Source organism: Anopheles ziemanni, chromosome 3 (genome assembly GCF_943734765.1).
Source record: "Anopheles ziemanni chromosome 3, idAnoZiCoDA_A2_x.2, whole genome shotgun sequence".
Taxonomy (NCBI): domain Eukaryota; kingdom Metazoa; phylum Arthropoda; class Insecta; order Diptera; family Culicidae; genus Anopheles; species Anopheles ziemanni.
In genome coordinates, this window is record NC_080706.1 from 23,194,614 (window position 1) to 23,210,503 (window position 15,890).

General features: G+C 44.0%; 5 protein-coding genes across 5 annotated transcripts; 1 reads left to right on the forward strand and 4 right to left on the reverse strand.

The window, feature by feature from the left end:
• Positions 1-135: 135 nt before the first annotated feature.
• On the reverse strand, positions 136-1,294 carry LOC131287660 (potassium channel subfamily K member 9). The gene is made up of 3 exons (XM_058316731.1): positions 1,168-1,294; positions 490-1,108; positions 136-409 (listed from the first exon to the last, which is right to left on the reverse strand). Exons 1-3 carry the CDS (start codon positions 1,292-1,294, stop codon positions 136-138), a joined length of 1,020 nt encoding a protein of 339 aa, XP_058172714.1.
• Positions 1,295-1,967: 673 nt separating this feature from the next.
• On the reverse strand, positions 1,968-3,831 carry LOC131288925 (ferritin heavy chain-like). Its single transcript, XM_058318107.1, has 4 exons — positions 3,610-3,831; positions 3,366-3,492; positions 2,641-2,897; positions 1,968-2,574 (listed from the first exon to the last, which is right to left on the reverse strand). The coding sequence occupies exons 2-4, from the start codon at positions 3,457-3,459 to the stop codon at positions 2,275-2,277; spliced, it is 651 nt and encodes a 216-aa protein (XP_058174090.1). The 5' UTR covers positions 3,460-3,492; positions 3,610-3,831; the 3' UTR covers positions 1,968-2,274.
• Positions 3,832-4,219: 388 nt separating this feature from the next.
• LOC131289201 (soma ferritin) lies at positions 4,220-5,386 on the forward strand. The gene is made up of 3 exons (XM_058318412.1): positions 4,220-4,264; positions 4,366-4,560; positions 4,639-5,386. Exons 2-3 carry the CDS (start codon positions 4,458-4,460, stop codon positions 5,241-5,243), a joined length of 708 nt encoding a protein of 235 aa, XP_058174395.1. The 5' UTR covers positions 4,220-4,264; positions 4,366-4,457; the 3' UTR covers positions 5,244-5,386.
• Positions 5,387-7,223: 1,837 nt separating this feature from the next.
• On the reverse strand, positions 7,224-10,803 carry LOC131286425 (ecdysteroid-phosphate phosphatase). Its single transcript, XM_058315372.1, has 7 exons — positions 10,697-10,803; positions 10,194-10,630; positions 9,928-10,026; positions 9,211-9,741; positions 8,502-8,910; positions 8,007-8,413; positions 7,224-7,926 (listed from the first exon to the last, which is right to left on the reverse strand). The coding sequence occupies exons 1-7, from the start codon at positions 10,801-10,803 to the stop codon at positions 7,640-7,642; spliced, it is 2,277 nt and encodes a 758-aa protein (XP_058171355.1). The 3' UTR covers positions 7,224-7,639.
• A 718-nt stretch (positions 10,804-11,521) lies between these two features.
• On the reverse strand, positions 11,522-12,725 carry LOC131289403 (rhodopsin-like). The gene is made up of 2 exons (XM_058318652.1): positions 12,012-12,725; positions 11,522-11,929 (listed from the first exon to the last, which is right to left on the reverse strand). The coding sequence occupies exons 1-2, from the start codon at positions 12,723-12,725 to the stop codon at positions 11,522-11,524; spliced, it is 1,122 nt and encodes a 373-aa protein (XP_058174635.1).
• Positions 12,726-15,890: the final 3,165 nt, after the last annotated feature.

The following is a 15,890-nucleotide window of genomic DNA, read 5'->3' on the forward strand; positions in this document are numbered from 1 at the left end:
TTCTATCAATTTTACCAACGGCAGTAAATTTCTTATGAAGGAAAAGATTGAAAAGCGAAAAAGATGAACTATTGGTGCTGTAAACGACACTATTTTAAGACTTCTAACTAATTGGAATCACGAACGGCGCGTCTATTAAATCGACATGCGCTTTAGACTGATGGTACTGGTAATTATATCGGCCGGATGATATCCTTGATCCAGCAGGAATTCGTGCTCGTGCGTTGTAAAACTGTTCCCACCGAGACAAGTGCACGAGCAGACGGATGTATCCTCTTCCTCTACCTCCGAGCAGTAGTTCAAGTTGGCACAAGAAAGCAGCTTTCCGGTAGATTCGCATTCGTAGGTAGTTAAACCATCGACCGACGATTGCATTTCCGCCTCTTCTCGACGGATGTCTTCGGCGTTCCTAAATATGTTAGAGAATAATATGGTATAAGGTACAAGGACAAGAATATTGAAGCTACCGATTTTAGGTTAATTACATACATTGTCATAAATCGCAGCACCAGGAGATTGATGCTGGCAGCCACCACGGCCAGCCCAAACAGGATAAATACCAAGCTGAGCGCTACATAACCCGGCTTGTTGATCAGTGCCTGGTCGTTCTGCAGGGCCACATAGTCACCGAAGCCGATGGTCGTTAACGTTACAAAACAGTAGTAAAAGCTGTCGAAATAGCTCCATCCCTCGTAACGTGAAAACACAGCCGCTCCGGTCGTAATAATAACCGACGAAAGCAATCCCGTTGCGAGCATCAGATTCATCTCGGTAGCTTCCGTTTGCTGGCAGCGCAGATATTTTTTCGCCCGGCGTATTACAACCGAGGCAAACTTGTTCAAACGTTCACCAATGCTTTGGAACATAACGAGCCCCAGCGGAATGCCGACCATGGCGTACGCCATGCAAAAGGCCTTTCCGCCGATGGTGACCGGCGTCGAATGGCCGTAGCCGATCATGGCCAGCACGACGGTTGCAAAGTAGAATGCGCCGGCAAACTTCCACTGGGGCCCCGCTTTGTGTGGCTTGTTTTCCGTTATCACGATTTCAATCATGTGGTAATCCTCGGGTGTGATATTGTACTTGGCAACAAAGTTTGCTTTTACACCTACAAATAAAAAATGTTTAGAATGGACCGAAAAAGTTTTTCATAGTAGTTTTGCTTACTTTTTAAAAACTCCCATCGTCGGGCCTCGGTTTCGGATTCTAGTGCATCGAATACGGCTGCACCTATCAGAAGATAAGTGAACGTACACACAACCAGGGAAAGTGTACGGATGTTCTGGCGTTTCATGAGTGGATTGGCCACGATTGCAGCTTTGCACAACAATAATGTTGCTCTATCGTTTCGTTATCTTAATCCTTCCTTTTCGCTACAACTGGGGAATATCGTACGAGCCTGTAAGCATTTGCATTAATGCATTAGTCTTCGCCAGTTGATTTGATTTTCATATCGTGCTTTTTGTACCTTTTCTTCAAATGAAGAACGACCAGCTAGACGACGATATGGAACCAAGTGAACTTTTTGGGAATGATAGAACTCGACACAGTTTTTACAACAAACATTGAACAAATCATCGGAAAAAACGAGAAAAAAGGAACTTTAACATATAATGATGCAAAGAACGAAATTTTTAAAATGGGATAATAAGGTGGAAGAGTTTGCTGCTGTACCTGGGTTACCGCTTTTGTCTCGTGCAACAAGGAATTTCTAGTTGTGTGATTTAGCAAGTGGAAGTTTCGTTTTTACAGTGACAGATATCCTTGCAAAAACAACCTTCCTATGCGCTTGCGCAATAGCTCAAGTCTTGTAACTGGCGGTTTTATATTTTTTTCAATGAATTCAGCTTAAAGATCTAAATGTAATGAATAAATTTCACCTAATTCAAATGCATCCCAAAGATTCAATCATGTCATGTCATGTAAGAATTATTACAGAGTTAACTCTCTTTGACCAAGTGTTTCGACCCAAAATTTTTAGCTTTTATTTATTTTACAAATCAATCACAACTCAAACATGAAGTGAGAGTTTAGGTTTGCGTTGGTGAAAAATAAGAATGTTGTTTGACAAAAGTTATCACAATACATGCGTCTGTCTTCGCAAATGAGCTTCAAGTACTGCTAGTAATTGGCGCTTGGCTTGGGCCTGGAAACAACACTTCTCTTTGTTCATCTTATCTGGAAGTTTATTGAAGGTCTACAACATGAACTTGTCCACAGCGTTCAGCATGTATGATGCGTCATTGTGGGCGTACCATGGCGTCGATTGCCCTTTTACATGTTCTGCTTGTCGAAGATAAACTCTCCCAGGTGGGGGTTCGTATTCAACATCTTCTTAAGCATAGCGATCTTTCCGGCCAGATCGCGCTGTCCCTTGTGCTGTTCCTCGAGGAATTCACCGGTAAGATAATCGACGAGGTGGTATTCGTTTCCGTTTTCGCCTTCAGTTTGTTCGCAAGTTTTGATCAGCTCGCGGATACTCTGCGTCACCTCTTGTTCCTTTTTGAGCGCGGCCTTCAAAGCGTCCTCAGCTCCGAAGTTGTTTCTAGGTATTACGGGAGCAGTGATATTATCCTAAAACGTGTAGAATGAAACAAATCATAAGACTGTCGGTAAATCATGCATTGCAAAAAAACTTACGAAATCCAGTTTGAATGTGCCTTCCGCAACCTCATCCTGGCCACGCATAAGGGCATACTCGAGCAACATCATTCCATGCTGTCTCTCTTCCGCAGCAGCGTTGAAGAAGAACTTCTCGAATCCAGGCAGATTTACCTTTTCTTGGGCGAAGTAGGCGGCATACTGCAGGTAGAAGATCGCTGCGTTGAACTCCTTGTTGATCTGCTTATGCAAATCCTTGAAACATTTTGAGCTGACGAAACGCCATTCGTTTTGCGCTGCAGGTTAGAAGTAGAAGTGAGAAACATGAAATACATACCAAACGCGAGAAATCTCCTAAAATCGAAATTGCTTATATACGGTAGCCGCAAAAAAGCTTAATAAGAGCACAATAGGCCCTTGATCATGTTGGAATTCGCCAAAGGCATAATCATTTATGCTTCTGACATTTTTCATTCGCACAGCAGGATATCGTTTGCTGTATTTTTTTGTCGATTCCTTTTTTAAATTGCCTGTTTTATGCATCAGCTGTATGAGTGCCAACGCGAGTGAGTGCCACTGGTTCGTCGAACCAAATCAAAACAAAGAACTCACACCAAGCCAATATTTGCGTGTGTTGAATACCTACATATACAACGCCGCATCGTTATTATTCGGAAAATGTTAGCAGCATCGCGAAGGGATTTACGTCGCTACGAATAACAGACGGAAGTTACACTACATAGTTTAAACCCAACCATACTTACTTGGAGTTATCCTTTCGGCAAAAACTGACTCCTGATGCACGACGATTACCGCAAACATCAGGGTGACGATTCCAAAGAAAATCGATTTCATCATTTCTTACTGCTGATACGAATGCACAAAAGAAGGCTGTTGGTGTAGAGAAAAACGGGGAATTGTAGCTAATACGAAAGAATAACAAGACTTATTAGAGGGAACACAAAATAGTCGAAGGTTCGATCTAATTGCACGCACAAGCTCACTCACTCGATATGAAACTGGTTGACAAGCGGGTTAAACACAGATTTGAACTACTGAACAGGCAAGCAGTCAACCTTTATACGCACTGGCACAGAAGGTGACTTCTACGTTAAACAGTTACAAACGGAGAAAATTGAATTTCTTCCCAATTTATCTTACTGAAAATCGTCTACTCGTTGAACTTGAACGGGATACGTTCTTCACTCGATGCGTGATTTGCTACGAATGCTGTACGAAAGAAAGAAGTCGGTTCATTTATTGGAAGGTTCAACACTCACACACACAGAGATCGGTTAAATGAGTGTCGATTGGCAGAATGGGAGAAAATGGTTGCCATGATGGTACAGCGTGGTTGATGGTTTTGCGCACGTACCGAGATTTATGGAGACGATTTGATTAATCATTGCATCTAGATCACGATGGCACTTGTCCTGATACACGTAGCTATTGATATCCATCCACAACCATCCATAATCAATCTCTACGCTGCGACGACGTCGTTCCTACTACCACTAACGCGTCGCCTTGTACAGATTGGAAGCACTCAGTTGCATACAGATGCAAACCGATTCCAACAAAAGTCACTTCACGGGATTGGATGGTATTCATAACGGTGTCAACCATTCGGCGAAGTAAGACGTAAATCGTGCTTTGTGTTCTGGTAAAATTTGCCATCAAGCAGCGAATAACTCGCGATTGTAACCATTTTGTAAGATTTTTGTCGAATCAAGAAGGTTCACAAAATCTACTTCTTTCCGGTAGGAGAACGAAACGTGTATACTAGTTATTTCCTGTGTAACCATCACCACAGCGCCATAGCATTCCTGTGCGTCAGATAGCGAAAGAAAACAATAATGTTTGGGATGGAAAAATCGAGTTTCGTATTCGTGCTGGGATTTGCACTGGTGGCTTCCGCCTTTGCGCAGCAAAGTATTGGAAATTGCGAAGCCGATTTTGGTAAGTTATAGCATCCTCATGAATGGACAAGATTGTTCTTGTAATTTACCTTGTGCTATGTTTTTTTTTGCGACGCAGCCGGCTGCTCGGCGCAGTACTCCAGCTTCGATGGACGTCAGAAAACATCGATCGACAAGGCGCTTAATAGCTTTACGAATCAACTGCTAGATAAATCGTTCAAGTTCCTGTTCATGTCGTCGGCGTTCAACAAGTACGACCAAGACCGCCCGGGTTTCAAGAAGCTGTACCGTAAGATCAGCGACAAGGCCTGGGAGGACATGGTCGATTTGATCAAGTACGAGAGTCGCCGCGGAGCGTATGTTAAGCTGAGCGATTCGAAGGTCAATGCAAAAACCTTTGAAAAGATATTGGAGGCAGATGAGATGGGCTCGCTAAAAACCGCTCTGGACTTCGAGAAGACCATGGCCGATAAGGCTCACGAACTCCATAAGCAAGTCTCGCACGACCACCACACCAAATCCGGTAATAATCAAATCAACTACGATCCGGACACGGCTCACTACCTGGACGAGAAGATCATCGAATACCAGTCGGGCGTGATTCGTGATCTTGCCGGCTATGTGCAGACCCTCGACAAAATAACCAAATCGGAGCTCGGCAAAGAAAAGGCACAAGATTTGGCACTCCATCTGTTTGATGAGTATTTGGAGAAGAGCCTATAAGTAGCCAACCGACTGTGTCCCATGAAGGTTGCTGGGGGAGGCAGCTTGCTGCTATTGAAGACCCCAACGATGTATTTTCCATTTTAGCGCAATGCTGGATTGCAAAAACAAAAACAAAATAAACTATGTGATTCTAACTGGAAGCTTCCAATGTAATCCAATTTCATTGAAATAAAGAAATCGTTTTTTGCTCGGGCACTCAACACAAAGTTTGTTTGGGGAATGTGTAGCAGCCATCGATCAAACGGGTATGCACACGTCCACTTGTTAACAGCCATTTCCAGGTATATACTCTAGACTACAAGATCTGTAGCTCTGTATCCGTAGCTTCATCACAAGTCAACGTTATCAGTCGTTTGCCCTTGTGAGCCTGGTGTACATAAGTGCAAGCTTCTCGCGATGTTTGTTATTAAATGTAAAAAATGCGCTTCTGGTGGATGGCTACTACACACTAAAAAGGGAGGTAATCATAACATCATCATTAAAGAAAATGTTTTTTAAATAAGCAAATACACCCCAATAGCTATTTTATTTAAGAACTTAGTTCATCCAAGAAGTCTTGCTTTCTTCCTGCTGACAAAGAAACAATCCCATAACTTATGCACTTTTGTTTCGTGTTGAAGGGCAAAATAAAATAAAAAAATTATAAAAATCCTTTTACTCATACCATGAGTCGTAATTTGCAATCCGAAGGGATCACATACACACAACCACATGGTTTTCTTCTGGCAAAAGGAACTCACCAACCATCGCGATGGCAGCGAACACTCAACCATCGGTGGTTTTTTTCCATTACGTCACGTGGGGCGTTTCACTGGTCCAAACCATAAATGCGTTTTAACATAATCGGGAATACGGATTGCACCATGCAAAACTGTTCTTATGCCATCCGATGACGATCCTTGACGAGATCGAATGAGACAGCATTTTCTTGTTTTGCTCGATGTTCGATAGGCAATTCTAGAACCACGTCTATTTTTGTTGTACCTACTTGTTTACGATGTGGTTTAAACGAGCAATGCCGAGAAAATGCACACTAAATGCAATTTTTTCTCAGGTAGTATACCCGTGAAACAGATCGTATTTACAAAGATGTAATAAATTTGAAAAGAATAAAACTTAATCGTACATATTTGCATGAGACAAATTTTTTTAAATTGGTGAATAAAAATCAGTTTATAATAAATTCAAACTTTGTTTTTAACTAAAATCTGGGACTATGACGAAAAAAAATTAACTAACGGCATTATTTTGCAAATGCGTAATAACCATTTCTTCTTTGTTCTAGAACGAGGCCAACCACGCGTGAGTCACACCATGGTTGGATGTTGGTTGAGATAACCGCATGGTTGGGAATGGTTTTTAATGGTTTCGTGCGCAAAAGCACTCACCGGGGAACTACATACACATTCGCCAGATGGCAGCGGATGGTAGTAGTAGTAGTGTTCATCGTTCAACTGGCACTTTACACCCAATTGTGGCATCCTTTATCTTCGCTTATCATCTACTGGGAACAAGGGCAAGAATCTGACGCATACGGGGCGATAAGGGCGTGTGGTTTATTACAGCGTTGGATGGTTTTTACATAGTATTTTGCCATCCGGCATTCGACAGCAAATATCATCTAACGTTCGGTTGAATAAATTATTGTACGAATCCTGTTCCTATGCAAAATACAAACTATTAAGCGCGCTTGGTTCAGTGGAAGATTAATTGATTATATAAGAATACTCAAAGATGCAATTTCGGTAATAGTCTTTGACGATTTTGAAATCAAATAAAACTAGCAAATCGTACGATATTATGACATGGTAATAGACACTTGTGTGGACAGCTCATTCGCTGATCAAACATTGATCGACTTGAAGGCAGTATATTTTGAGCAAATCAAACAAACAATCGACTTGAAGGCATTATATTTTGAGCAAATTAAGCAAACTGCCAGTAGCGTTGTGTATAGTAATAATGGGGAAATGGCCTTAGTACAAGCGAACACACTAACTTGGGTACTAGGAAGCACGTACTGTGAGCACTTGAGATCATTTTTAATCCGGTATTATTGTCTTTTCTGAAAGCTTCAGGATTTTTTTTCAAAAACAAACAATAGCGTTATAGTTTGTTATTGTTTAAACGCAGACTTGACTGTTTTTTTTAACTTTCACTACATTGATGACACCTTAACACCTTAGTAACATATTACTTCATTTTTCAAAATGGTATGCTGAGTTGAACACACGTCAACAAGTTGGTTTCTTTTATCAGTAGTCAATATAGTAAGAAGGTAAGTAACAAGAATGTACGTAACACAAGGTTGCCAGAAGCAGGTAATAAATATTATAATGCTCTAGTTGGTTAGTTTTACACGTTGAAGCCAACAAAACGCATAATGTCCCCCCTTAAAGCTGAGCGGTGAGTATTTTGTAGTCGAATCGATTATTATTGGTATGGGTCACCGGATCGCACGGCGGCACGGCAAGCTTCCAGCGGCCAACGGGTTTCCCGGTGGTACTATCGCCACCCTCCGCCGATACTATCCCTTCCGATTCCATTACTGCCAAACTGCAGTAGGAAACTTTTTGCATGATTCGGGCCATCTCGCTGGTCGAGCGAAGCTTTTCTCCCACGATAAAGCGCGAACAGGTGTCGAGGGTGGTTGCATGCCCAACGATCAGTATGTTTCCATCTGTTCGAGGGAAAAGTTCAATATATTTTGGTGTGATTGGATGAACATTTTTTTACCGCCCTGAATGTTACAAAACTTACCTGTGCTTTTAATAATATGTTCCGCTATGGCCGAGTTGCGGTTGTAGAACTCATCGAGCTTTTCGAGAAAACATTCCTTCAGTTTGTCGACCGTTGTGAGGGGCGCATAGTCCGTCGCAATATTGTAATCTGCAGCGAGCAGCTCCTCTGCCGAAAGCCATTCGGGAAAACCGTCCTGATACCACGCCAACCACTCGAAAAGCCCCGGTTCCACGTGGATGGGTAGGGAAGCTTTTAAGCCCAGTCCTTCCAGCACTGAAGTGGCCGTCTGGATGCAACGGAAGGAGGGTGAGCTGTAAACTTTATCAATCTGGACGCCGGCATCCTTCAGCCCCTCGCCGACAAGCCGTGCCTGATAACGGCCCACGTTTGTCAGAGGTGAATCGCGTTGCCAGAGGGTGGGTTTACTAAAAAAAATATAAAAAAGCACGATGTCGCGATTGGTTTCACCAAGGAATAACATGTAAAACCGCTTTGGGTGGGAAGCTGACTTACCGTACGGGCAATGTTTTTGGCATGTTGAGGTCCTTCCGGACGTAGTTGCCTGCTTCATCGAAACAGTACGGTACCCAGGTACCAAACGTAAAATCGATCCGTTCACCGTGGCGCATAAGGTACACCTTGCGGTTACCCTGGTTGGAGGTCGATTCTGCCCGATCACTTCCGTCACCCGGAATCACCTGCATGGTCGTACGCTTCTTTACCAACTCGTGCAGCTTTTCCAGCGGTATATCGTCCATCGATTTGGCAGCACCAAACATTTTGCCACCGTTGCTGTTGCTGTTCGCTTGCTGCTCGTCACTGACCGTTGTTGCGGATTGCGACTGTTTCGTATCGCCTTGCGGTGACGTTGTTTGCCGGTCTGCCGATTGGTCGTGCTGCAAATCACTCTGACCTAGGGATACTGAAACAAGAGACAAACGGTCGGGATTGGATTCGCTTTTTGTTGTACCATGGTGGAGCTATCACGTTTCTAGCGTCTCGTATGTGATGCAATGTGCGTTATCTTATCTTTGCCGCGAAGTATTTTATTCTTGCGAGACCAATAGCATGAGTTTGAGTGTTTATGTTCGATTGTGATTGAATCATGATGATACGAACAAAATTTCAATACGAAGTAAGCATTCTGCGTCACACACTGTTTACGGAATCGGCAATAAGTTGTACTAAATTTGCTTCCCCAATTCCAAACTCATTTTTTTACTAGAAACAATTATCAATAGCTTACCGATTTCTTCTGCTATAGGGCCATTTCCTTCCACCAGGGCAAAATTCTGCGACACGGCCAGTGCCATTCCGTCGACGGTGTCCGTTATCTCCTCGAGGGTACGCGCGTCACACAACGGAACGGTACGATGCATCGTCCAGGCGTCGGATTCCGCCGTCCGTTCGGTGTAGTTCTCCGGCAGATACCCGTTAGTACCGGTGAGCCAGGAAATACCCTCCACCCACCCGTCAGATGAGGCTTGAATAGCTTCCGGATTCAGGTAGATGTAGTCACCGATGCGCAGCTCTAGTTCATCCGTTTCGCGAGGCGTGTGCGGGTAAAGCACTTTGTGTACCTGCTTGGAAGCAAGCCGGGGATCTCGAGAATACAGCCGTAGCTCCCAGTTGGCATCCGTGCAGGATATGTCAAGCTTTTCGACCAACGATTTCAACGCGTTGAATTGTGCCGGCGGAAATTGGTAGGCCAATGTCAGATGTAAGGACTTAACGTGTGGTTCCAGGGAGATAGCTGAAAAGGGAAGAATATTTTTTTACAATTGAATTAAATGGGTCAAACAAATAAATGATACAATTCAAATAAAGTCACTATCACTATAATAGGTTGATAAAATTATACTAACATAACTAAAGTGATAAAATTTAAACTCAAACTGAAAGCATTGGTGTCCGGCCGGGGCCGGTACCAGCTGCTTACATCGACTGCTACGTGGTATACAGCGTGCCGAAGTTACTCCCCCGCACCATGGAAAACAGGTAACCAATGCATCTAGCTGCTCATACGTGTCACTAATTACTAAACGTCCCAATGGCATCCCGGAGAAGGACAGAGATTGGACAGTCGAGGAGATGTAAGAAAAAGAAAAGGAGAGACAAATGAAACACCAGCCGCCGAGTATTAGTGTAAGGTTTCAGTTGATGCCGGTCGCTAGAAGGGTTAGGTTCGCCCCAGATGATGCTCACTTGACTGGGACACTTCCTTCACGTACTGCAGTGCCAGCCGCTTGAGATAGTTGGCATCGTCTTCGGCAACGAAAAAGCCCATGAAGTTTGGGCTCGTGTAGGGCTCGAGGGCAATCGGACGGTCCAGGCGGGCACCTGGCAGATTCATCAGGTCCTTCAGCGCTTTGGATAGCTGGGGTGCGCATTCGTCCGGAGCTTTGAAAAACGATACGAGCGTTATGTGGGGTGTAAAATTATGCGCCCCATTCCAGCCGCAAGCTTCCCGCGATTGAGCCCAGAAGTTTTCAAGCTGCTGCAGGAATGGACCCGTCGGGCAGGCATACAGTATGTATTCGCGAGGTGCACACTCGTCTAGGAAGGGGTCGTTTACGTGGGCCAGGAGCCAGTCGGAGGCTAGTTGTACACCGCGGTTTCCAGTGGCAGCCAGTGCCTTTTCTCTAAAACATAAAAAGCGGGTGTTGATTATGATTCAATCTCTCTAACTAGCGAAAAGGGTAGCTTACGCTCTATGCTTGGGAAACCCCATCTGAAGCAGTATTTGCAGTGGGGTAAGGTGTTGTTTGGAGATTTTGGTAGGCGTCGGATTTTTACGTGGCGGAAGTGCGGCCATGGTTTCGCCTGTATGTAGGTTTACTATGGTGCTAATACTATGGCAGGACTAGCATACGGATGGTGTTTTAGTCGACTGTAATATGCTGTGTGAATTATATTTGCTGCATTGGGATCGATTGCTGTCCACGGAAATCGATTAATTAGCAGCGCATCTAGTCACTGTTCCTACAGCCAGTGCTTGGTGGCGTAGACAATAACTATACGGTTGCACGGCACACACGGCACAAACAATGAACGCCCACAGGTCACAGGTATACAACGTCTATGATGTGTTATAATGTCGCTACATTGCTTATAAAAGGTTTATAGAAATGAAAATTGGTTGTTCCCTTATGGATGTAAACTACTGCGTACGTGCGCCAAGTTTATTTTCTGCGTCTTGACACGCAAACAAAACCTGCTGTAGTGTAGGTAGTGTGTGTAGAGGCAGGTTTGTTTTGGTTTTCGACACGAGTGGTGTTGGTGAAGTCGATGGCTGACAGTGAGTGCCTCCTGTCAGATGGCGTTGAGAGCCCAAGTCCATTGCCTGTAGATTTGTGTTTTGTTGCGGTCGCGTGGAAGACGAATTAGATATGATTTTTTTAACACGTTAATTAATGTTTGATATCACTTTTATTGCATACAACAATGTATATAAGATATGGGGGAGTTTTAGTTTGGCATGCAGCATTAATTGTTCTTTCCACCAAGGTTCCGTCGTTCCACAGATCGAGAATTCAGGTTGATGGATTTGCATCTGAAGTGATGCCCGATGCCTCGGAGGCGAGCGATTTCTCGTCTCCGGCCGGGACATCGTTGCATGCCAATGCCGGGAACCGCCGGTACAGCGCAGCGCGATACTTTGGATGGCTGATGCCGTAAACGATCGGATTGTAGACTGCGTTGGCCTTCGCGAATACGGATCCCCAGATGGTGGCGAGCGGAGAGATGCTGGCCGTCTTAAACACGCCCGTATAGTTGATAATGGTATACGGAGTCCACGCCATAAACCACAGGGAGATGGTTACGAGGGCAATTTTTGCCAGTTTCATTTCAGCACTTTTACCATCATCGGATGAGCGAAGCGATTGTACATTCATGCGCTTGGCCTGCTCTCTCATGTTTTTCTCATGGGCCGAGACCGCCTGTCGTAAGGAGAGAAATATGCAGATAAAATCAGTGTCTATGAACCAGGAGTAGTTGAATCGGAAATAGCAAAGGGTTTACCTTAATAATGTAAACATACGCATAGATGATGGTGAACAGTGGTATATAATAAACGAAGAAGGAGTATGCCAAAATGTAGGACTTATGGAACCAATCTTCGGTTAGGTAATCGGTACCACAGGCTGTCATGTTTCCCTCGGGCACGTACCGGTTCCAGCCCAACATCGGAAGGATACCCCAAAATACACCGATCAGCCAGCAAACCAGGATACGCAGTATTGCTCCAGTGTTGGTAAGCGGTTTTCCTGACAGACCCTTCACGATCACATTGTACCGGTCTAGCGCGATCATCGTCATCGTCCAAATGGAGCAACATCCGAAGAGCGAACCGGTGAAAGCGTACAGATCGCACATCAGTACTCCCAGGGACCACGTCTCAAACCAGCAATTGTACACCATGGTGAATGCGTTCGTGCCCATCATCAGGAAGTCCGACATGGCCAAATTGACAACGAACAGATTCGATGGAGTGCGCAGCGATTTAGCCGTGGAGAATATGTAGATTACCATACCGTTGCCGATGATCGAGATCACACCGAGCACAAAGATTACAAATCCGATGATCGAGTGCCACAACGGGTTCATTGGTGGAAACTGGTACCAGTGGGGATCGACCAGATGCAGAATCTCCGGAGGTACTTTATCCACGACGGTCAGATTGGAGATCGGCTGCCCCCAAAGGCCGGGCTGCTGCATAGGGCCATAGTAAGGCATCCTGCCGGTGGTCACTGTCCGTGTTACTTGGTACTACTTGAAAAACTAGCGATCCTGTTAGATAGTAGATATCCTTGTTTAATCCAGCTCGCTCTTTTTGAAGAGTATCCAAACGATATACCGGACACACACAAATTGTTACTCAGTGCTGCCTGCTGAGAACTGCTTTCACTGAAGTCACGTCTCTGACTTGGCTTGACCACAGAAGTGCTCCAGATATTTATTGTATACCAAATTACTAATCGAATTAACTGTGACTTCGAAGCTTGCATAAATGTACTTTTTGTTCTGCAGGTTAATGTTACGAGAGCACTACGTTGTCGAAGTCCCCGTTAACGGTCGTCTTTTTCCGGTATTGGAGATGGGGGGCTCATGCGAGCAGGAAATGTATTGCTGCCAGTGCAGTAGGGAGCATTGCCACTGGACTACGCCACGGGTTTCAAGTTTCATCCCGATATATAAACGTGCGGATCGGGTTACTGGGTGTGTCACATGGCTGCGCTGTAACGGGAAGTGATAGTTTTGCTTTCGCTAATGAGCTTCTAAAGCATGTTTAATATAATTTGTCGCTAATTAGACCCGGTTGGATACGCTGATCCACTGCAGGTCTATATGCAGCATGTATGGAAACATTGACCTTTTTGACTAGACAACGTATTGGCAGTACTACTTTTAGGTTATGTTCTTTCGAGTTGGGTGTTGGTTTTTGGATGCATCCACCATAAAGGTCATTGGTTTGGATTCTATTATTATACCTTTATTTTTGTCAATTTGAGCCAATTTCTTGTAGAGTTTATACTCTCGATATGCAACTTAACAAGTTGTTGAATATAATGCAATGTAATGCAATGTGAATATCTGGTAGTTAAATATTCAAATTGTATTTAGAAAATCTGTTTTGATAAAAGTCAACACTATCGTGCCTAATTTCAATTCAATAAAGTTTAGATAACAGGAGGTTTCAATAAGAAGACTATCCGTTACATTTTTAAGCACTGGAATATCACTCCCTCTTCCTACACCGTCCTTTCCATTGCAGCCTTATCGCATTAAGCTGCGTCACCTTTCGCCGGAGTGGTTATCGAGATGCCTAGCAGACGTAACGGAAGTCGGCGCTGGGTGACCTAATCCGCGAAAAATGTTAACTTCATAAACGTTCGCACGCCGCTGGTGAGAGGTTCTTATTCGCCGTTGCGTCGTGTGGAGTGAACATACATGTGCAAAAATTGTGCACTGAACTGTTCCGCTCCGTTGTTTAAGTGTAAGCCGATTTTGCCGGGTAAGTATTTTGTGTGATCGCCTTAGCGGGTCGGATTTGTGCGTTTCGCCATCTCATTTGTTCCCCAAGGTTTTTTTTACACTTCGTCCCAGGTTCCGGTGCAATGAGCCTTCGGTATAACATACCGAAAACAGCGGATGTTTGGCGACCAACCAGCACTAAGGAGCTTGGATGTACGGCCGACCGGGCATTATTCGGTTCGGAAAACATGTTTTCTGCGGCTTTACTACGACCAAATGGGTAAGACATTCGGTACGCGATCAGTACGCTTCTTTGCTTCGTACGACTCATTCGGAAGACTACAAGAGCATTGGTGTGATATTTTAAACATTATGAAACTGATTGAGTGTCTTCCAAGTGGCGAACATGGATGTAGATCATCTAGTCCGACTGAAAAATTGTATTCAGCAGGCCAAGCAGGTGTTTCCGCGACTCGCCACAAATGAATGGAACTTGTGTGCATAGCATAGCGAGTAAATACTACCGGTGTTAGAACGTCACAATGGAAAGTACTAGACGTTGCATCTTTGGATCGTAAACATATCGTGGCGGCTTTTACGACCCCAAAAGGAGAAACACGAGAGGCTGGTCTTCACCGTTCTTCACGTTTGACATAAAACACAAGAAAGAACTAACATTTAATGTCTTAACCGGCGTCCTATATTCGTTTCTATGTGTCTGCAAACCGACTGTTTGACCGAACCAGGTTCGGTTCGGTCATTCATGCGAGGTTTCAACTGCTGTTATTTTAGTTAATCAGCTGTGAATTGGAACTGTGATAGTACGCTAAAGATACACTTCGATCAAGTATACTGAATAGTTGTCCGCTGATTTTCCGTACTTAGACTGAAAGTGTAGAATTTGTTTTACTAAAAAAAAACTACAGCTACTACCTCACCGCGACCATTTTAATTTATTTACATTAAACAGTGACTTATGTATCACAGTTGCAGAAGGCAAAGCAAGAGTTGACGTTTATCCTAGGTATACGGTAATTAAACGACATCATTTCGAAAAAAAAAATACCAAAATACATCACTGAATCTCTCTGCGATAAAGTGTTTCACTTTCACCGTAAACTGGGGAATTCCCTAGGACGCAATTTCCATACGCTGAAGACGATCCCGTCCCGACAGCGCAGTACAGCAATATTGTGTGGCACACAATGGAAGGAGATCGCACGTCGCTCACCTTGGCACAGCTTCGCACATCCGTTGCAAATATAGCTATATATTTGAGTCGAAATATTTGTTTGTTTTCCCACGGCAAACTCGGAGCGGACCAGGCCTTGCTGTTAAAACGTGTTGCGAATCCAATCGCCTGAGCTTCATAATATCGGTACCTGCAAGTATGATCCTGTATGGTAATAAAATGGATTCTTTTTAACAAGATTTTTCATATATTACGGCACTTGGAAGAAAGAATAGAGTGAACTTTACCAACAACGTGTCCACTGTGACGCTTGAGTTGCAAAGAACCGTAATCTTTGCACGAACATTCCGAAGTATCATGCAAAGGTTTTTAAAAGTAAAATATCATGCAAAGGTTTTTAAAGTAAAAGTGTAGTTTGAGGTGAATAATATGGCCCAAATGAAAGACACGGTAGGAATTTTCATCTTCACAAGGACAAGGTAATTTAACCATTCATTTTTTACTCATTTTCTTGCTTTCTGCTGCGTTCCGTAACAAAGGGCTTTTTGTTGCTTTAATTTCTCTGCTCGTCGTCCTCACGGCTGCGTCGTAAATTGCTTCTTTCATGGGCGTCCTTCTCCGCGTGCCTCAGTAAAGGCTGCTCTCTTCGCCGGCCACGTCCTCACGTCTGTGTGTCGCGCCGAAAAGATTGTACTGCAGCAGGTAACCAGTACGGTAACAACAGCTATCCTTCT

Coding starts and splice junctions, on each gene's coding strand:
- LOC131289403 (XM_058318652.1), bottom strand. CDS start 12,725: ATGCCTTACTATGGCCCTATGCAGCAGCCCGGCCTTTGGGGGCAGCCG. Junction 11,930..12,011: donor CGTATGTTTACATTATTAAG/GTAAACCCTTTG, acceptor TCCTTACGACAG/GCGGTCTCGGCCCATGAGAA.
- LOC131287660 (XM_058316731.1), bottom strand. CDS start 1,294: ATGAAACGCCAGAACATCCGTACACTTTCCCTGGTTGTGTGTACGTTC. Junction 1,109..1,167: donor ACGATGGGAGTTTTTAAAAA/GTAAGCAAAACT, acceptor TTTTATTTGTAG/GTGTAAAAGCAAACTTTGTT. Junction 410..489: donor GTGCTGCGATTTATGACAAT/GTATGTAATTAA, acceptor TAACATATTTAG/GAACGCCGAAGACATCCGTC.
- LOC131289201 (XM_058318412.1), top strand. CDS start 4,458: ATGTTTGGGATGGAAAAATCGAGTTTCGTATTCGTGCTGGGATTTGCA. Junction 4,561..4,638: donor AAATTGCGAAGCCGATTTTG/GTAAGTTATAGC, acceptor TTTGCGACGCAG/CCGGCTGCTCGGCGCAGTAC.
- LOC131286425 (XM_058315372.1), bottom strand. CDS start 10,803: ATGGCCGCACTTCCGCCACGTAAAAATCCGACGCCTACCAAAATCTCC. Junction 10,631..10,696: donor GGGTTTCCCAAGCATAGAGC/GTAAGCTACCCT, acceptor TTTATGTTTTAG/AGAAAAGGCACTGGCTGCCA. Junction 10,027..10,193: donor GAAGGAAGTGTCCCAGTCAA/GTGAGCATCATC, acceptor TGGGACGTTTAG/TAATTAGTGACACGTATGAG.
- LOC131288925 (XM_058318107.1), bottom strand. CDS start 3,459: ATGATGAAATCGATTTTCTTTGGAATCGTCACCCTGATGTTTGCGGTA. Junction 2,898..3,365: donor TGCCGAAAGGATAACTCCAA/GTAAGTATGGTT, acceptor TCTAACCTGCAG/CGCAAAACGAATGGCGTTTC. Junction 2,575..2,640: donor GCACATTCAAACTGGATTTC/GTAAGTTTTTTT, acceptor TACACGTTTTAG/GATAATATCACTGCTCCCGT.